The sequence below is a fragment of the Larus michahellis genome, chromosome 8 (genome assembly GCF_964199755.1).
Source record: "Larus michahellis chromosome 8, bLarMic1.1, whole genome shotgun sequence".
Lineage (NCBI taxonomy): Eukaryota > Metazoa > Chordata > Aves > Charadriiformes > Laridae > Larus > Larus michahellis.
The window spans coordinates 5033273-5054566 of NC_133903.1; the positions used below are offsets into that span (position 1 = coordinate 5033273).

The 21294-nt window shown below is 56.5% G+C and overlaps 1 protein-coding gene across 4 annotated transcripts in view; it reads right to left on the reverse strand.

Annotated features, from left to right (window-relative positions):
* MAP2K3 (mitogen-activated protein kinase kinase 3) overlaps positions 1-20783 on the reverse strand; it is a 33104-nt gene extending 12321 nt beyond the window's left edge. The window contains exons 1-3 of one of the 4 annotated variants that reach the window (XM_074597591.1): positions 20668-20783; positions 1352-1384; positions 870-939 (exon numbers count right to left, since the gene is read on the reverse strand). In XM_074597591.1, coding sequence (XP_074453692.1) covers positions 870-939; positions 1352-1384; positions 20668-20683 — 119 coding nt within the window. In that variant the 5' untranslated portion in view covers positions 20684-20783. Of the gene's footprint in view, positions 1-869; positions 940-1351; positions 1385-6640; positions 7028-18467; positions 18551-19477; positions 19506-20667 lie in introns of those variants that run through there. The other 3 variants (XM_074597593.1, XM_074597594.1, XM_074597592.1) reach the window with 3 other exon arrangements.
* Positions 20784-21294: the final 511 nt, after the last annotated feature.

A 21294-nucleotide genomic window follows, 5' to 3' on the forward strand; every position in this document is an offset into this window, starting at 1 on the left:
CAGCATTCATGGGGGAGTTCCCCTGGCTCCCCCTGCAACACATCTGCCCTATCTACCTGGGGTTTTCAGTACGGGTATTTCCCCTTCAGGGATTTCACTGCTTTCCTGCAGCTGGGAGGGTCTCTAGAAAGGGTTTCTGGAGCAAACAAGGCTCTGCAGTGGAGAGGCAGCCCAGGGTGTTTTGGAAGAGCACCATGGAGAGGAATTTAAGCCGTCTGCTCTTCGTCAAACCAAGTGCCACTACCCTGGGCTCTCCCTCACAGCATAACAAGCATCAGCAGCACAAAACAAACAGGGCAGAGAGAAATTCCAGTTCCCTGAGAAGTAGCTGGGCACTGGCCCCCAGCACCGAGCGGCGCAGCAACGCCACGACACCCATGTCAACAGCTCAAACTAGCCCCGACACACAGGTCATGGGGAGGATGCGCTGCCACGCAGAGCATCCCCCAACCCTCATCCCCTGTTCCTGCCATGGTCCAGCTGCCACCACTTCTTCTCTTCTCCTGCATCAAAAAACTTTCCCTCTTCTTCTCTTGGGCAGATTTGCTCTCTCTGCCATGCCTTCGCCCTTCAGCACTGGCACAGCCATGGCAGAAAGGCTGAAGAAAGTCTCCCGACAGTCTCCTAGCCTTTGCCTTTCAGCCATTTCAAGTCAAACAGGCACCTCCCAGAGAGACACACACTGTGTATGTGTGCACGCACATGCGCATGCATATGTGTAATTCCTTCTCATCACCTGCAGCCAGAGCTTAAGGGAAAAAATTAACTATCCTGATTCTGTAAAGTCTACACAGGCCATTCCCCTTGACACGGTGTTGAATCCAGCTCCGGAGAACCACTGGCTGACTTTAAGCAACAGAGACACTTACGTTGTGTTGGCAACGGGCTGTTTGATGGGGACACATGTTATCCTCAGCTCCCGCTTCTTCTTGCTTTTCACTGAAAGAGAAGATGCACACGTGAGCAACTGGCATTTTTAATTTTCTTCCTCCAACCATCCTCTTGCCTGCAGCCAGCAGGTAGGGGAGACAGGGCCTGGACCCCCTACACTGTGCAGCTACGGCAAGATGACAAGAAGGTCACAGTGCTCATGACCATTTGCCCAAAATTTCAGGCAAAAACCAGAACCACAAGCAGGTCTCTCTGTCCCTGTCAAGCACTTGCCTGCAGAAATACCCAGGGGTGCATTGACAGAGACCATTTTCCAAGTCTTGCAGCCAAGCACCGCCTTGCAGACACCCCAAAAGTGCTCTTTACCCTTCACGGCCATTAATGGTCCCCTCTCTTCGCAAATTTTAATTGCTGATGTTTGGGAGATAGGTTAAAGCTGCAATTTCTGCTGGGCACTTACCCGGTTTGTGCGGCTCCAAGGATCCTTTGGAATCTGAAAGAGAGAAGAGAGACACCGGCTCAGCCTTCATGCTCCAGATGAGCCAGGTACCATCCCTCATGGTCCCACACACGGCCCAAGGACAGCAATCCCGGCTGTCCTGCAGGCAGACGGAGGCAGAAGGGCTGCGGGAGCCCAGCCTGGCCCGATCCCGGTTTCTCCAGCCACAAGAGGTCCCCATGCCATTAGCCATGCTCCCGAAAATGCTCCCTGTCCAGTTCCTCCTCTCCCCACAGCCCCCTGACCCCCACCCAGGACTGCTTGGGAAGAGCCAGACCCGTTCTGGAGCGTGGATCAGATCCAGCATGGAGGGTGACGGTCACCAGAGCTCAAGCAAAACCAAGGAGTCGCTCCCAGCAGGCGAGGGGACACCCCACACCTGATGAAGGGAAACCAGGGCAAAACCAGACGCGAGCTGACGGTGAACCAGCCACAAACCCAGGCCTGCGGAGGCCGAGACCCCCCCCAGACAAGGCATGACCCCATCAGGAGTAACTGGTGAGAGGATGCTCTCTCTTCCTGCTCCTCCACAACTCCAAACAGCACTAAGATAACACAACCCACTGCTGCAGGGGGAAACGGGGTTCGGGCAGCTCCAGGGCGGGCCAAACAGTTGCGGATGAAACTACAGCGACAAGAGATAACAGGCACGGGGGGCCAGCAGGCAGCAATGGGCAGAGAAGACCTGCACGGGGCTAAGAATCAGGTCCCTGCAGGGCCATGGACCCCAGGGTCCTCACCGAAGCCCCAGCCATTCCTCCATCAGCAAACAGCTCACCCACCCACCCCAGCCCGCTGGGAAAACGAACAGCCCCGTGAGGGGCTGGGATGGGGGCTGAAGTGCTATAGCTGAGAGCGTCGAAGTCCCGATCCCCTCCAAGAGACAAGGGGGCAGCTGCGCTTGGCAGCTAAAGGCACCTCTGGCTGCACAGACCTGGGAGATGCGTTAAAAAGCACAAACAGCGAGGTGTGCTCCAGGCACAGGGCTGGGAGCGGACGGCTTGGCATGGCCTTGGACAGCCCTTCAAAATAGCTCCTACTTGGCTGGCTCCCGGGAACAGGCGTGTGGACAAAGTCCAGCACTCCGAGGGCTGCCGGGGAAGGGAGCGGAGAGGCGAGGAGCTGGGATTTCAGCAGGAGACGCAGCACTGTATGAGAGCAGACGCAGCAGCAGTGGGACAGAAGGACGGTACATGTCCAGCATGTTCCCAGTACAGACAACCCCTGTCCCCGTCCCTCTTCCCCCGCCAGCTCCAGATGCCTCAGCTAAGACAGGTGCCTAAAACCCATTTTTCCAATCCTGTCCTTCCCCAAATGCAAACCTCGGTGAGGCTGCAGGTGAAATCTGGTCTGCAAGATACTGCAAGGTCCCAGCTGCAGGACCAGCATGGGACCAGCAGGGAATCAGCACAGATCAGTCCATATCCGCATCTCATTGCCACCTTTCCTGCATCAGAGCCGGCCCATGAGGTCTGGGACCAGCGCAGTTCCCCCGAGCTACGGGAGCAATGCGAACTTCTAGCTCCATGAAACCAGCCAGGGAGCTGCTCCATCCCAAACCGATCCCGCTTGGCTGGAAACCACCTCTGGAGACCTGCCCACATCACAGCAATCACAGCTTCTAATTTATGAGCCTGCAAAGCTTCCCTTCCCCATCACCCACCCAGCAGGGCTGGAAGGGGGACTATCAATAGCCCAGCATGGCAACTGACGACACTTTGCAAAATACCTGGTTGAGAAACGACGGGAGCAAATGCAAAACGGAGCCAGAGGAAAGATGCTGTCTGCCAGTTCAGAAATGCCTCCCCTTCCCACCCCCAGCCTCTCGCTACTCAGCGTGGGGGGCCGACCACACAACATAAAAACTGGGGTCCCCAGAGTCCTTCTGCACCCAGGGGAGTTGGGAAGCTCACTGTGGACACATGTCCCAGCCCGGGGGATGGATTCAGCTCACTGCCGACTGGGAGCCTTGCACCGAGCGTTTCTCCCCTATGACCGGCCCCAAAACACAGACAGCGGTTTGCACGCAGCCCCCCCAGGCAGTTACCAGCCAGACCTCTACACCAAGCCCTGAAATGCCTCCCATCCCGGCTGGTATTTTGCTTCATCTGTTTGCTCTCCCTCTCCCCAATTGCCATAGCAATCCCGCAGCCGGCACAAAGCGCCTTCTGTGCCGCCGGCTGCCCTGGCAGCGCCGGCCGCAGAGCTGTGACTCACGCAGCAGGAGCAGGGTCCACAGGCTCCCCGAGCCCAGCATCCCGCAGGCTGCGGCATCAGCCGTTCCTTAGCCCTGGCTGCAAGAGCCAGGCCAGAGGGAGCTGGGAGCACCCAGCCCGGGGTCGAGAATCAATGGGGCACATTGTTCGGTGGAGCCCAAGCTCGCAGGCAGGAGGATTTGAAAAGCACGGGTTACGAGGGACAGCGAGGGACAGGGAGATTCCCCATTACAGCCCCCCTGCACCACGCAGGAGGGTCATTTCACATCTCTGGGCATTGATCATCCCCCATGAACTCTGCTATAATGGGGGTCCTGCACATCAGTCCACTTCCCTGTACCCCCAACGCACTGCCCTTCACTTCCCAGCATCGTACTGCCAGGGCCAGTGACAATCCCCTTCCCACCCTGTCATGCCTAGCCCAAAAAAAAAAAAAAAAACAAACAAATGCATTTCCTAGCTCCAATCTGAAAAAGCACCGATTAAAACAGAGATATTCTGCCACCACTCCCAGGCTCTGGCTGGGCCACCTACGCTGGTGGAAAACCCAGCTCAGTCCATGCCTGCAGGAATAAAATCAGCCGCGATGCTGCCCCGCACCCGGGGGAGCCGAGGCGGAGACTGGATTCGCTTGTTATGGCTCTCCCAAAATCTGCCACGAGCTTTCCAGCACCCTGCAGGCTGGCCCCAACTCCTGCTTCTGGCTGCAAGCTTCTCCCGCTGCTTGCGGCAGGGCAGAGATTGAGTGGGCAGGCACCGCTTCCCCTCGAGCACAGCCCGGGGAAAAAAAAGGCAGGGGGGGATTAAAAAAAAAAAAAAAAGAAAAAAAAAAGGCAAAAAAGCCTGCTGAGGGCAGGCAGAGCCCTGACACGGGAGGTGGGCGCTCAGCACGGCCTCCCCGCTATTGCACAGCCCAGCAATCACTCCTCCAAGCGCCCGGAGGCTGCCAGGCTGCTGCAAGCCCCTGGGCTGGATGCATCCCCCCCCCCCCACCCCGGGAAGGTGACCTGGTTCCTGAGCCTCTGCAGCCCCCCCAGGGAAAGCCCACGCACTGTGAAAGGTGAATGGGGGTGGAAGAAGGACTTGGGGTCAGGGGCAGAGAGGAAAATAAAACGGGAGGAACAAAAAGGCAGTGGGATGGGCACGACAAGACCTTGGAGTTGAAGCCCTTCTGCCCCGAGCACATCCCAGGCAGCATTTGCCTTCAGCCCCCGCCGGCAGCTGCTGTCAGCTCCTTCTCACCAGCGAGGCCTCAGCACCATCTCTCCCACATTCGGGATCCCAGTAGGGTCGGTGCAGGAGGAATTGCTGTAACGTGAAGAACTGTTTATGTCACCCGAAAATGCTGGAAACACACCAGTTCCCCAGGGCACTGGGCGCTTGCAGGAGGGGTAGCCGCAAGCACAGAGCAACGCAGCTCCCCTCTAGAGACCCTCCACGAGGGCAAAAAGGCAGCAGCGGGACAAGGCAATTTGGGGACACGTCCCAGTTACCCCCGCAAGCCCCAGGGCTCTGCTGCCAGCCCCGAGCACGCAGGACGGCCGGGCGATGCCCGTGTGGCACGCTGGGCAGCAGAAGGGGCTACTGGCCATGGGGACACACCACACAGCATCTTGCAGCCGGGCAGGGGAAAATTAGCTGACAGAAGTTCCTGGTGCAGACGAGATTGTAACCCACGTGATGCTGCAGGCACGTAACTGCATCCTTTATGCTAAGAAAGGAACCATTTCCTCCTAAAGAAAAAAAAAAAAAAAGCCTAACCATTTTTTTTTCTCATGCTATAACCTCTACCAGCTAAAAACTGACACAGACATTTCCTGGAACTGCTTAATTCAACATTTGAATCCTTGTCTTCGCCACCACTGACTTCAGTCCTATTAAGATGCACCTCTCCAGGAAGGTTTATCCTTCCCACTCCGCTGGCGTGGGCGGAGAGAACCGAACAGGACAATCTAAAGAACTGTAAATAAAACTATTTGCCTGAGCCGACCTTTGAAATTAAACCTCTCCGCTGCCTCCCCAGGGCTCTGGTTCCAGCCCCAGGTGAAGTCCTGGGGACGGCGGTGGCACGGGAGGCTGCTGCCAGAGCCGCGCCGCTCTGTTAGCGCTGGGGAAAAAAAAGTGTTTCGGATGCATCCCGGTTCTCCTCAATCCGAGGAGGAGAGTCAAATGCCATGGACGGGGCAGAAGGCTGGAGGGTGGATCCCAGCCCTGCTGCAAAGAAAGAGCTGGAACAAAAAAAGCATCAAGGAAAAAATAAAAAGAAAGAAAGAAATTAGAGGCAGGTTGCAAAGCAGAGAGGGGAATTTGGTTGCTTTGGTCATGAGTGCCAGCTCCTCACAGGCACACTTTGTGCTATTTTCCACTGTTGAGAGTGGAAAAAGCTATCTGTGGAAGTGGAAAAAGGGCTCTCAACCTGCCGAAAGCCGTCACTCATCGGCCCGCTGAGGTCCTGCTGCAGCGCGGGGCTGCTGCGGGTCATCGCCGCCCCGCGCTCGCCACTTCTGCAAAAAAAAAAAAAAAAAAAAAAAAGCGCAGCAGCCAGGGAGGAGGAGGAAAAAAAGACACTTCAGAAAAAGCCCCTTGCAGCCCCAAAACAACCTGTCAGCCTGCGCTGAATCAGAGCTCCTGACTGCCGGGGCGGCCGCCCGCCTTTCCAACGCAACAGGCTTTTTAGCAGGGGGCGACCACGCAAGAGCCGCTGGAAAAGCCTGCGTCCCGGGAATGCAACCAAAACCGGAGCCAGTAGCTGGCTTTACCCTTGCATATCTTCCTTTAGCCACTCTACTACTTTTTTTTTTTTTTTCCTTTCTTACAATTAAGATGCCAGTGTTTCAACCCCACGCAAAACATGCAAGTTTTCACCGCTTTAAAAATAGATCCCCAGCTGCAAACACGGAGCCCCCGCCCAAGCAAGGAGAAAGAAGTAAAACCGCGTGGATTGACCCCCCCAAAAAGTTACACTGCCCCTTTTAGCCCCAGAATCAGCCCTTCGCTCTCCCCCACCACGTGTTTTGGAAATTGCAACATCTACCTTGCTTCTTGTCCATGGTTTCCCAGAAATGAAGCAAAGCACCCGCACGCCCGGCCGAAGAGAGGGATGGAGGCGGGCTGGAGGAGGGAGCAGGGGAGGGGGGGAGAAAAAAAAGAAAAAGAAAAAAAAATCCTGCAGGATCCAGCACCCGGCACTCCTTGCAAGCACCAATGATTATTTTCGGTGGGAATGCATGGCACAAAGTGCTCGTCGGCTTCACGCAGGTCTCCTCGCCCGCCGTCCCCGGCTGCCGGGGGTCCGTGAGGCTGGTGAACGGGGGGAGACAGGGAAGGTAGCACCACGTTCCCTCATCGGCAGCTGCCGAGGTTGGCCGGTCTCGGCTCCGGTTACCCTTGAAAGCTCAACAGTTGTAAAAACTGCAGCAGCGAAATAGCAGATGACGTCAACAGGAAACTGGGGGGGAGCCAGCTCCAGCTCCGGGAGCCATCGAAGCCCTGGACTGCTACAGCGCATCCCGGTGGGACGCCTTTTCTTCCAACAAATTAAATCATTCAAACCCAGCCTGCGAGCAGAGAGGCAGAGCCTGCTCCTGCTCCCTCCATCCCCATCCCCGGGTGTCCCACCGGAGTCACCCTTGCCCGAGGACAGCCCCGTGGCATCAGCCCGTCACCGGAGCAGAGGGAAGAAGCCCACGCTCTCGCCGGTTCAGGCACCGAGGGGGTGCCGGGAGAGAAAGAGGTCACATTTCTTCGTGCTGCAGGTGACACACTAATTGCTTTGCCACTAACAACTATTACCACAACAAATAGTAGAAATATTGTTCCATGACAATACCGGCAGCTATTCCAGGGTGACAACCGAGACGGCATCATCTCTGGTGGCAAAATATAAATTGCTGCATGGATTTGGCTGGTCAATAGCAAGGGAGAGAGGCAAAGGCATGGAAAAAAAAATAAAAATCATTCATTTCTCTGCAAACACGTGCAAGAAGAGCTGTGGCAAAGTATCGCTGCTCTTCCCCTTTCCCTCAAAACCAGGCCGGCAGAAGCCAGCGCTGACATTCCTGATCAAAGCCAGACTTGGTTTTGACGGGCTGCAGTTTTGTTTTCGATTTCCCTGTCAGCCTGGAGGGGAGATACTGTACCAGCTTCTTTACCTTAAACTAATTATAGAAAACAAGCCTCCCGTTCGCTCCTGAGCTATTCCCTAACTTGCAGGCTCTGACGGGCCATACACATTTGCAGGCAGAAAAGTCAGAGGTCAAGGTAAATGCACATACCAACATAATGAGCGACGCTAATTTTAAATAGTGTTTATACAAACCCCAGAAGGACTGCGGAAGATATTTTCTCAGGCGCATTTCCACTCCCAGGGTATAGTTTCAGGCACAGATCATCAGCACATAAAGGATGCTGACGCAGGAGCTGCTATTGCAGATGGCACCCAGAGCCACCGGCACCCGTCCCTGGCAATCCCGGGGAGGACGACGGGATGCTGCATTGTCCTCCCGTCATTAATTCCCTGGCTTGACAGCTAATTCCCTGACCCAGAGAGAAGACGCTCCAAGGATCTTTACGGACACCCACAGAGTCAGTGCTGCTTTGAGCAGAAAGTCCCTAACCCAGCAGGTGGGATGAGAAACGCGGTTTCTTTTGAATTATCCCTGTTGGGTTTCAGTGCCCAAGGAGCAGGGGTGGTGCGAGGCAGAGCCTCCCAACATCTCAAAAGCATCTTAAAAAAAAAAAAAAAAAAAAAAAGAGAGAGAGAGAGAAAACAAAACCAAACCAAAAACAAACCTAAGCACTCTTTCAAGTCTCACCATTGGCAGCTCTTTCAAAAGTTTGCTGACACGGTGGGAATTGCCCAGCCTTGAAAGACGCACACACTTGGCATTATTCATCCAGCCCTTCATATGCCACAGGTAATCCCAAAGGTAAAAAAGGCACCGGGTGTTTCACTGGTGTTAACGAAGCCTCCCCACGTCTCTGGGCTGGGACATCACCCCGTAACTGGTGATGGAAGCCAGGGGTGCAAATCCTGCGACGGGGAGAGGTCGAGGCACTCGCTGCAGGTTCGGGTACGGCAGGGCAGAGCCGGGGACAAGGTGGGGGTCCAGTGGGATGGCAGCCACGCTCCCACCGCTCCCAGCAGCCTCCTGCCCGTGGGCCGGCTTGAATAAGTGGAAGAGCACACCCTTAAAAACAGCAATGAGCTCAAGCAGTGCCCTGCCAACGCCGGGGCCCTCTCCCCACCCTTCCCCTGCGGAGAGGCAGCGTCTCCCGAGGCTGGTTTGGTAACGGCCAAGTCACCATCGCAGCCGAGGAACGGGGAAGAGCTGCTGTGCCGCGAGTGGCAAAAGAGCAATGCCACGTGTAGGGTCCAGCTGTCCCAGCGCCACGCTGCCCGATGCCCACTGCCCCTCGCTGTCCGACCGGGAATTGCAGCAGTGTCCCTGGCCGAGGCCGTAACCCAGCCGCTGCCCCAAGCCCGGGATGCACTTGCCTTTCCACGGACGAGGTGCGCATCCCATGGGAAAGCCCGAGCCAAGCACGGGACCTGCAGCCTGGAAACTCTGTGGCAGCTCTATTTTTAAGCGAAGCCTTTGAACCGAATCCAATCGGAAAGGGAACAGGGTCATCTTTATCATCCCCTCGGATGGCGGTTGGGGACAATCAATCACTGATATCACACAGAGCTTGTCTCCTCCGGTGGACCGGGACGTTGTGCCGACGGTGGCACCGGGGCTTGGTGAGACCGATGCAAAGGAGGGTGCAACCTGCTGGTACCCAGCGAGGGATGTGGGGATGGGCACGTTAGCCGAAGCCACCGACAGCCAGAGGCTGACACTGGCGCTGCCACCTCCGGGGCTCGGAGCCACACCCGGCCTCCATGCACCGGCCAGATAACGCCGCCGCGAGCCGCGCCGGCTCTGCCGGCAGCGCCGGGAGGATGTCACCGCCCAGCTGCATTCCAGCTGTATTTTTAGGTTACCTGCATAACCCCGAGGGCTGGAAAAAACGTTTGATTTTGTGTTTTGTTCCCAGGTGGCAGCTTGCTCTCCTGCAGCCCCGTGATGATGAAGCACACAGGCTCCCGTCCAAGAAACCCACGTGAGTAGAGACCAAACTGCCTTTAGAAGCTCAAAAGCCCCAGCTAGCCGGCATTTGCTCCATGACATCATAGGACACGCTACGTACATGCTAAGAGTCATGCTGCTTTTCTCCAGAGCTTGTGCAAAACCCCCGCGTGAAGGTGGGTACGGTCACGGTACGGTAACAGGGGCACCTCTTTGGTGCAGGGATCGAGCCGAGATGCGGGTGAAGCATCCTCCACAGGGATGCAGACTGCCTCCTTTGCATCCATCGCTCCGACTGGATTTTGTCCCCCAAAAAAGCAGTGGCAGAGGCCGCACCTCCTCAAAGCTCAGCTGCGGCACAATGCACACGTGGACCCACCGAGGGCAGGCTGGGGAGGGCAGGCTGGGGAGGGCAGGCTGGGGAGGGCAGGCTGGGGAGGGCAGGCTGGGGAGGGCAGGCTGGGGAGGGCAGGCTGGGGAGGGCAGGCTGGGGAAGCGTTTAGGATGGGTAATCAATCCAACCCACAGCACATCAGGAGTCACGGAGCTGGGCGGCTCAGGGGTCTGGCCAGCCCAAAACCCGTGGCCACCAGCCATCTCCTGGGACCGTCACGGGCTGCACCGACTCAGCCGCAAACACTGGCAAACCGTCATGAGACAAAGGTCTGGAAGCAATCCCAGCCCCAACACCTTAATTGCTGGAAGGCAAAGGAAACGGTGCTCAGAGACAAGCAAAGAACACACCAAAAAAAAAAAAAAAAAGAAAAAGAAAAACAGAGAAAAAGGAAGAGGCAGAACCACCATTACTTGTGTCCATCTCCCTGCCAGTGGGTACCCAGCCCTCCCTTTGACTTCTCAGCCCACAGGCGAAGCCATGAAAAAATAAAACCTGCTTGGAATTGATGCGACCGGCTGGTGACAAATTCCTGATGGGAGAGAAAACTCCAACTGTTTTTGGAATAGATCAGCTTGACAGGAGGCGCATGGTTAGTTAGTTGGAAAGGAAGAGAGTCATTTGACTTTTTAGTTGTCAGCTGTAACTCAACTCCAGTGTCAACAGACATGTCTTTTTCTATCCAAATTCGTACAATTCAAGTACTTCCAGGTGTCCCCAAAACTCTGCTAACTTGGCAAGACAGCAAAGCACACTCTGTTTCTAATGCAATTCTTTAAAATAAAAAAAATAAATAAATTAGCTTTCTACCATCCTCCCTCCGACTTATTTTGGGCAGGGAGAGAGTGATTTAATCGCTGCAAGCGATGTTAAAACAGAGCAGGCACCTGCTCTGAAAATGGAATTTACAGAGAGAAGAAAAAAAAAAAAACCAAACAAGGAAGGCCTCAAAGTTCACAGCTCTGGGAGAGGAGCAGGAACAAGAGACCGACCCAGGTGCTTCCCTGGCCCGAAGACTTCAGGCAGGATTTTCTTGCGACCAGCATCTGCGCTGGAGAACAGGGCAGGCAGCTGCTCCGATGGCTCCCAGTGACGTTACCCCCTGGGACCTGGAGCACTTCCCTGCTCCCGGGATGGACAAAACCTGCACATCTTCCGAGGAAATCCTCCAACAGTGACCCAGCACTGCGTCTCCAGGGTGGAAGAACAGGCAAAACCTTGGATTATTTCTTTTGGAACAGGGTGCTCCAGCCGCTTACAGAAAGCAGCTGGCGAGCGCTGCGGTACACTCCCCTACATCTCCTTCTATCCCACACCAGGTTTTTTTGCTCTTTTTTGGTGCATGTTCAGTGCCATCCCTCTTCCCTGCCTCTCTCACCCTGTCCCATCCCTGCTCCAGGGAACCGAGCAGGAGACACAAAGGGTTCATCAGGCCAGAGAGCTGATGCAAAGCAGACACAGCCAGCTGGAGCCCCCAGTCTCTCCCCTGAGTTTTTCCAAGAGAAAAATCCACCCCGTCACAAGGTGAAGGGGGAGCCAGGAGGCCTCCCTGGGCTCAGATGAGACATAGGAAAACCACAGGCTGAGAGCAGCCAGGGAATACAGAGACTGCCCAGTTCCCCCCAGGCCACCGCTCATCCTTATCTCCATGGAAAGCCCATTACTGCACTCAAACCTCAGCACCCAGCCCTCAGTATTACCAACGTCAGTCTTAACCACTAACAACGCTCCCAAGTCAAGAGAGGCTGCAGGTGACCCATTTGGTCCCCATGACCTGCTTGTGATGGGGCCGCGACTAAGGGACAATGTAGGGAGGGGAGGGCTGGATCCTGAAACCCCTGGGAGAGCCGGATGTGCAGCCTCTTCTCCTGGCGTTAACCACACCATCCCTCCGACCCGCACCCCATACCTCTTGCTCTCCCATTGCTGCTCCTCTGCCCCATAAGTCCACGTTCCCAGAATGTATCCCACATCCAGCTGGTCCATGAGATCAGCTCCTGCTGCTCACCGGTTTAGGAAGTTAAAGTAAGATATATCTATATATCCATCTTATAAAGTAAGATATATATGTGGAGAGGGATATAGAGATACAGATCTACATAATGACAAGCACCACATACTTGCTAAACTCCAACTTTTGCAGAAGTCACCTGCAAATGTTTCTCCTTTGTTTCTCAAAAATCGCTGCTGCCAAGCTTAAAAATTCCCCCCCAATTAAAGACTGGACCACCAGCACACCAAAAACTGCTGCCAGCCCCACCGCCCAGCATCACCCTCCACTGTCCCCTCCTGCCTCCCATCTGAGGCTGCAACAGCTCTGTGTGGGGAAAACACGTATTTTGCGGTGGATTTGCCCAGTACCCACAGGGCAGCTTTGATTCGTGCCTGGGAACGGCACGCATCCGGCTCACGTCGCGGCTCAAGAGCTCGCAGGCTGTGACTCAGTGCAGTTCAGCCTGCAGCTTCTCGTGGGGCACACCAAGGGCTTCCAAGAACCGTTTCCATTTCAATAAGAAATAACAAATTTTGAAAAATCCCCTTTACCCCCGAAGAGCGAGCCTCGCATCAGCGTTTTGGGGAAAGGAGCGGTGCTGTGCAGGGCGGCGTGCGAAACGGCAAGGAGAGGGGCTGGGAGGAGACATGTGAAACGTCAGACCTGTTCGAGATAAAGGGAAACGCACGCTGGCTCCCTTCCCTGCGATGGTTACGCACGGTTTCCCTCGCTGAGCTGCGACTGTAAAACCCCACGGGGAAATCCACAGTTACCAAACAAGAAATTCTTTGTGTATCCAAAATTAAGGGTAAACTCTTGCAGCAACCTGGAACGTACACAGAAAAGGAAACCACGCGCACGGGGGAGCCGCTGGAGGAAAAGCTGAGTCGTTTTCTAACACCTTTAGCAAAGCACACTCAAGGCGGATAAGAGTTTCAATTAAAATTCACCCACAATTTCTGCCTGGTGATTTCTAGAGGCACCTCCTCCAGCCTCTGCTTTGCCCTCGTCAACCAGGTGTCCTTCAACAAACCACGCAGGGGCAGGTGTAATTAATACCTGCAAAAAGCTTCTCTTGGGCAAGAGAGCAGCATCTGCAGAGCACAAGAGGCAGCCTGGCCACGGCACAGCCCCACAGGTATCCTGGGCTCCGGGGACACCCCCAGCCCTGCCCGGTGCCACCCGGTGCCCACGGCAAGCAATGCTCACAGCCAAGCGATCGTAGGGATCAACCAAAAACCTGCAGGAAACGGGCTTCTTTCCGCAAAGAGCGAACACAGGGGGCTATAGAAGCAGCAGATCTAAAACACCCACCACCACCTCTGGTTTTTGGCAGCCTTAAGGCAGCGCGTGGTTGCTTCCAGCCTCAAGGAAAACGGGTGACGCCAAAGAGAGAAATCCAGAGAGCAGGACAGAAGCTGGTACAGGTCCGTGCTGGTCCCCTGGAAGCATCGTCACCTGCATCCCACCCCCCCGGCACCCGCATCCTCCTTTCTGCACTGTTAACATCATTTGGGTCCTTTGACTACCGAGCTCTCACTGACGGGGACAGCGGCTGGCAGGGAGCACCGCAGGCAAGCCGGGTGCCGATTTGGCACAGGGTGGATGATCTTAGTTGCGGGGAGACCAGGGAAACCTCGAAAGCCAGCTGAGCTCACGTGCACACACGCACAAAAATGCCTTGCTCTGCCTTGCCCCGGCAGGGATTTTCTGGGTGCGAGCACGGGGTTTTACAAACCGGCACGTGGGGCTGTGCCTGCCACCTACCCCCCCCCCCAACCACCTTTTAAAGGTGCTTGGAAGATGACAAAGAACAGCCAAAGCAACGTACGAGCGCAAGATCACTTCATCTTTGGCTGAGGTGCAACTTGGCAGCACGTCAGGAGAGAACCCAAGCTGCCCGCAGCAGCAGGGGATTTTTAACTATGTAGAGCAGCTTTCTTAAAAAGCCTCGATGGTGAGCACATCTGGCTCTCGGAAAAAGAGACACGTCATTTTTAGTGACGAGCTGCAGAGATGTCCTTCAGGACAACAGCCCCCCACGCACACCGCGGGGCACACGTTCTGCTGCTCCCTCCTCGCCCTCTCAATCCTCAGCTGTCCCACTCCGACACCAAGTAAACTCCAGCCGACAGCAAAAAACACCTCCACCACGCGGTGTGCTTGCCCTTCACTACCTTTAATAGGAAAGTCTCCCGCAGGGAGAGATGCGTGCGGCAGGAGAGGACATCTGCTCCGGCTGCTTTGAGATGGATGGCAAGCGCCCTCCGGCAAGCCAGGAGGGGTTGCTGCCGTCTCAAAGGGCTGCCATCAACACCAGTAAAGATGGCCAGGGCTGCACGGCACCCGACCCATCATAGCCAACTCCCGCAGCGCAGGCAGGCTGCTTCGTCAGCCATCCCTGCGAGATTCGGGCTAGGAGGGAATTTATATACCCGCACCACAAAGCAGTATCTAACGTGCCTGCAAGCCCAGACAAGCTGACACTCCCTAGATAACCCCGTCATCCTCCCCTAAACCACCCCCGGCCCGTCCACGTAACCAGCCCTGCGTGTTTATGATCTGTCAGACACATGACTGTCACCTGCCAAGCCCTGCAGACGGGCTTCTTCCCGTCCCGTCCCTCTGCCCTGCACCGTGGGTCACTGCAGCGCCCGTGCCACCTGTCATCAGCAGACGGTAAAGGAGGACGTTGCCCTCGGCACCGCCGAAGAGATGTCGGCAGGACACCATCCCGCCTGCAGGGTTTTACGCATTCCTCACTGGAAATCTCCAAGACCTTTATGGGAACGAAATACAATCACTAAAAGCTGCTTTTAAGATACGACAGGCACCACCAAGGCACGAGACGAGGCAGCAGGGTGCAAACACCCCGCGACACGGGGCACTCGGGGAGGAGAAGGTCCAGGCACCAACGGGCACAGGGAGCAAGCATCGTCTTCCTCAGAGAGGTTCATCGGATACACGCAGTTAGGCCGATGCCAGTGCCAAACCACAGCTAAGGTTAGCAGCCTCTGATGGGAAATAACTTGTATCGAGCCCTCTGGAGGTTTCTTCCTTTCCAAAACTAGATTTTTTTTTTCTCTGGTGGTGGTGTGGGGGGAGGAAGGGTGGATGCTCTACAAACAACTTCTGGTAAGTTTTGTCTCCTCCTCATCCTGCCTCCTCTTCCATTCAAGTTATGTTTTTAACGGAAATTTATCTTTTTTTTTTCCCCTTCTTCTTCAAAAAAACCCCAACCATTTCACTTGAAATGATGAAACGAAGGCTTAGAGCACAGGATAGACACAGTTGAGCAGCGACCTCCCAGAGCACAGTGCAGGCAGGAGGACGGAGGCTGCAGCAGCCCGGTGGGTGCCGGACCCTCCCCAGCCCCTGGTGCACCCTGCCGGCTCCCAGAGGAGGAGGTAACAGCCAGGCCACCACAGTCACACGTCCCCTTCCCTGGCTTCCCGGCGAGCAGGGCCATAAAGCCATTGCTCCCAGGGTCAGGAGGGAGCCAGGGACAGGGCAGAGACGTCCCGCTGTACCACACCCCAGCGCACCAAGGTCACAACACTCACATTTCGGAGAAACCGAACTCCAGCACTGGATGTCTTTAAAAACAAGATCGGGTGTCTTTTTACACAATCTGACTTAATTCACCCAAAAGCTGCAGTAATTCCTGGAAGCAACATCCCGACCTCCAGCTGAGCACGATGCTCGCCATCGTCCCTCCTGACCTTAAAGCCCATGATTCAAGCGTTTCCCCCTACATCAGATCCCAGCAGCACACAAGGGTAATCACGCCACACAGAAAATCCCACCAGCCTCCAGGGCTTGAAAGAGACGTGCTCTTCCAAAGCGCTGCCCATCTTCTCTTGCAACAGGTCGGTGGAGCAGACAGTGCACAACGCCTGTGGTATTAAGCCCATAGATTAATTAAACCATGTGGACAATGGCACAGGATTACCGGGGGAAAGGATGCTGGAGAGGGTCTGCCTTGCTCCCGCCTCCACACCACCTTCATCCCACTGCAGGTCCAGAACTTCTCCCAGTGTTAGGCAGCGATTCCCTCCCTCCCCTCCCTGCTGGGGCCTCGGGACCCCCAAACCCTGCCCTTCCCCTTAGCCACACTGCAACCTCCTCCATCCCCCAGGGGCAGCGACTCTGCTCCAGCCTTTTGCCAGACAGAGAAGCAGCTGCAAGGGAAAGGTGCTCCAGAAAAGGGAGCAGAGACTCGGACCCAGGGCAAACCGAGGCCAGCTGGGCCACGAGACGCTACCGTGACATCCGAGATAGCTGCAGCCAAGCCCAGCGATTATGGTATCCCTTGGAGCAATTACACATTCAGACTCACAGTGCTGCCACGGTATCAGTGCAGCATCGTCCCCACGCAGATAAGGGGCTGGGGGAAGATGGGGTGTCTCCCAAGTTGAAAAAAAGAACAGAAACTTCCAGTTTCCACCATAAAAAAGTCCTCTCTGCCCTCTTCCCCACTCAAAATCCCTGGCTAACACTTGACCTGCGCTACAGAGTCTTGTCAGCAAAGGAGGCAGCGGGTAGATCTAACTCCATATGTACCCACAACCAGTCCTGAGTCATGCCAGTAAAACCCCAAACTTTTTGTTGGTAGAGTAAAATTACCCTCCCAGCCAATTCAAGTTCCTCTCCCAACTCCTTCCCCAGCGAACAGCCTGCCCAGGCAGCGCCTTATTAACACCAGTGAAAACCATCTTCCGTCCAAAAACCCACAGAGCCCCCTCCACATCCACAGCCATGGCTTCTCGGGTCACAAAATCACCGGGACCAGAAACCTGCACCCACTCCCAGGCACCCAAAGAGAAGCTCTACAAAGCACACAGGAGTTTCCTCCAGTGACGACCACCTTTGCAAATGACAGGGGCAAAGCAAGCTCCGGCTCAGCCCTGGACTGCAGCCCAGAGCTGGAAAATAAAAGCAACGGCCTTCAGGGAGAAGCATTATCCACTGAAAAAAAGCAGGGGAGCATCCCTCCGGGGAGGGAAACAGGCTGCTGAAGCACAGCTAAATTTTTATCGCGTCCAACGTGATATTTTGCAGGCGCCCACTGTTACGCTAGCAGAAAGCGGCACAAGGAGGAGGGCAGGAGCAAAGCGCTGCGCTCTCTATATGATTGTTGTAATTAACCGTATGCAAGCTCCGTGATGCTTCAACTAGAATTAAAATAAAAACCTGTCTCTGTGGGACGAGAGCTCCCAGCCCTGCCACCCCCCTGCACACCCAGGGGACACCAGGCTGGTGGCTGCTCTGCCCGGAGGTGACAGAAGCCCAAAGCCAAAGCCCGGCTTCTGCAGGTCACGGCCCCACATGTATTTTCAGCAGAACTGCCTTTTTTTGGGGTGGTGTCAGGAAAAGTGTGAATGGCACACGAGACAGTACAGGATTCACAGCTGACTGAACCGCATAACGGTGGTGTGCTCCCGCGGAGGGCACGGGAGGGACACGTCCCCACTCTTATTTACCTACCTAGAATAGACGTGCCACCAGAACAAGCACCAGTTCATTCCCAGGGTCTGGCATTTCTCACCGCTGACTTTTCCAAGCCTTGGTGTCAAAGGAGAGCTGCTTCCCCAGAAACACCGCCTGGATCCTGCCCCCTCTCCCCGTGAGCACCCATCTTCCCGGAGGAAGATCTCTCCCCTAAAGAGACGAACTCGCTTTTAAACTACTCGGGCATCGGAGCTGGGTGAGCCCTGGGAAGGCCAAGCAGGTCTTCTCCCTCCAGACCCCATCCATGCATCCTCTCCCTCCCTGCAGCTGCAGAGCTGCTTTCTCCAGCAAACTCCCCATTTTTGGGAGACATGTGCCTCCCCACCGGAACGCTCCTGCCTGTCCCTCCAGGCAGGGCTTCCCAGGCATCGGGGACCACCTGAGTCACAGCCTAGTGCCATGGTGATGGGCGCACGGGTCTTCACAAACAGGCAGAGAATATGCCTGGAGCCCCAGGGGAAAGGCAGCAGCCTGGATTTGTAGGCACAGACTCTAACACAGACCCTGCACCCTCTGCCACGTTCCTGCACACCCCCAAAGGCTGCAAACTCCCCAAGGCTTCATCCCCTCTCGGATACAACACCCCTCCCTTCAGAGCAGCCATTTCACCGAAAGAAGTACAGAATTTGTTGGAAAAATCACGCCCAGGACCAGCCACATATTGCAATCTGCGGCCGGAGGCTGCGTCCCTTGCAAAGCTCTGCAAGGAGGACGCAGGGGCGGCTCCGGAGCTTCGCACACAATTCCATCCCCCAGTGCCACCCATTCCACAAAACACAGCTCGAAGGAGCTTTGGTGATCCAAGACAATAGGGAGCTGTTGCATATTTTAGCAAACATCACACTTGACACTGCAAGATAATATGGAAACCCAGCGACTTTTCCCCACGCACCTGATCCTGCGGGATAATTTGTATCAAGCAGATAGGAGCAATGGGAAGAGGAAGAAAGCTGAAATCCTTCCTAAGCTTCGCATAATCCCCAGAAGGTGTTTATCTCGAGCTATGTTTAGCACAGAGGGAGGCAAAGCTCCCGCCCAGCACCATTCCTATCACTCACGTCACGGCCAGCCACGTGCATCCCCAAAAACTCCCGAGGCAGGAGACAACCCCATGACTAAGCCAAAATGACGGCAGGTAAGTTTTGGTACGTATCCATCATGGAAACAGCCAACCTGAGAGCTTCAATGCAGCAGCCTCCATTTACAACCCTGATCAACTCAAGCCCAGGAAGGGAAAGCAACCAGCAAAAACAAACTCAAGACTGCTCGCTGTATTTCCCCAAGGAAAATTTAGCTTAAATTCAGGCTGTCCAAAAGGAAAGGCAGAAGGAGCTGCCGTAAGTGCTGCCAGCAGCCTCCACAGTCCCAGCAGCGGGTGCAGGCACTTGGACCTGCAAGTATCCCTGCGCGGCAGTGGGCAAACCCACTTGGAGGGCTGGTGCTGCCGAGGCAGATGCAAAACTGAGTAGCAGCACAGCAGAGGACTAGCAGGATGAGAGGAGAGGGTTTTGAAGAGCCAGATGCATTACACACGCTCAGGATCGATCCCCATGCTGAACGCTGCCTCGACAGAAGCAAAGGAGCTCGGGTCAGATGGGGACCTGGAGCTGCCAGTGCCAGCAGAAACCAGGCGCACTCAGCACACGTGCGACACCTCCAGCAAAGGATATGAGGAGTAATTGTATGAATGAACCGGTTCGTCACAACCAACAGCCCCGTGCAACCAGAAACCTGCAGACACAGAAGGCTTCCAAAGTTCCTCCGAGGAAAACGCCGCGCTCACAGCTGCTCCCGCTGGCATTGCCTTTTGCTGTCAGCCACACTGCTGCCCCCGAAATCCTCCCGGGCCCAGCTCGGGCCTCGTCTCCCGCAGGACACAAGCGTTCCCGGGGCCAGGCTCACCTTTTCCCTCCATCCACACATCCACGCGCCACCCACAGCACCGCCGAGCCGAGCGAGAGGTCTGGGCTTGGGCGTCCCAGCGAGAGCCTTTTTAAGAAGCCCAGTGGATCCCTTCCAGCGCGGGCCGGCGGCGGGAGGCATGTGCTGCTACCTGTGAGTCAGCAGCTCCACTCAGCAGCACCGTAAATCGCTGCTGATTCACACCCTGCTTACACAGCAAACAGGAAACTCAGGTCCACATTCCCTCCGGTTAAGACATGGATCATTTAAAAAAAAAAGGGGGGGGGGGAAGGCAGAAAAAAAGTCACGCCAAGGTGCGTTCATCGGCTCACATGGTTCCTGACTTCAAGTTTCCAGTGCATCACTCCCGAACAAGGAAAAAAAACCTCAAATTTTATTCCGGTGATAAGAGAGGCAGCAACCGTACCCCGTGTGCTCCCTCCTCCGTCCGGCCTGCGCTCAGGGCGCTGATGCAACCAGCTCCCCGCGGCACCGAGACACAGGCGAAGCCATTTCCCCGTCCTCGACCCCGGCACGCCGGCGGTGTCACCTCAGCCCGACACCTGCCAACCTGCGCTCGCCTTGGGACAAGCCACCGGGCCACCTCAGTCAAGGGCGACGCTCTATAAATAACACGGGTGACACAGGGTCACGTTTGGTAGCCGCGGACAATGGGAATCGCCGCCACGGTGCTCCCGGGCTGGGCGATGGCAGCAGGTGGTGGCTCTGAGGATGGCAGCGGTGGGTGACAGCTCCGACCCAGCCACCCAATGGCACCACCGTGCCGTGAGGAGCAGGATCCTCGCCCCGGACCTCCCGCCTCGCCAGGCCCGGACGAAGGCTCCCCTCATCCTCAGCGCTTCGAGGGGGGGAAAGAGTCTGCCATAAAACTCGCGTATTTCGGTCGAGCGGCCCCGTCCCCCCCACGCACCACACCCGCCCCGGGCTCTGCAGCTCGGGGGGGAGGAAGGCGGGAGCCCGTCCCCGGCCGGCGCTGCCGGGCTGCAGGCGAGGCCCTCGGGGCCCACGCACAGGCAGCCCCGCGGAGCCCACGCCCGGTTGGGCAACAGCCCCGTCCCCGCGGGTTACGCCGGACCCGACGGGGCGGCTCAGCCCGGCCCGCGGCTCCGCTTCACCCCCCGGAACGCCCAGCCCAGAGCCCCCCGGAACACCCCCGGACCCGGTCCTACCTCTTGGCAGGGACATGGCGGCGGCGACGGGCCCCCGGCGCCCGGCGGAGTCCGGCCCAGCGCGGCGGCCGCCGGGGAAGTGCAGCGAGGCGGTGCGAGGGCCGGTAGGCTCCGCCCCCCCCGCCCCTCCGCGCTCTAGGATTGGTCAGCGTCGTGGGAGGAGGCGTGGTTACCGCCTCTCAGGGAAGAGCTTCGCGGTTCTCCGGCACGCCTGTGGGGGTGAAGTGAGGCGGGCGGGCGGGGGAGCGGCGCTGCCACGCAACCGGGGTGTCCCCCCTGTCCCCGCCACCGGCGTGACACCGCCGCGGCACCCGCGGGGCAGAGGTGGCGTCTGGGAACCCTTTCCTGCCCCTGGCACGGGGGCAAGGGTGGTGCTGGGCTGGGAGGCTGGTGCTGTGCGGCTGAGACCAGCCAAGCTCATCACATCTTCCGCAGGTCCCTGCTCCTGCACACCGTGGGTCCCACCGGTGGGTCTGGCTGAAAAATGGATGGAGATTTATTCCCCTCCGAGTCACTGAGGAATCAATCCCTCCTAGCCCAGCAATGTGCCATGGCACGTCCTGGGGCGAGGATGCTCCCCCGAAGGCCTGAGCTGGGCTGCAGAACGGGACGTGAGTGATGGAGCTG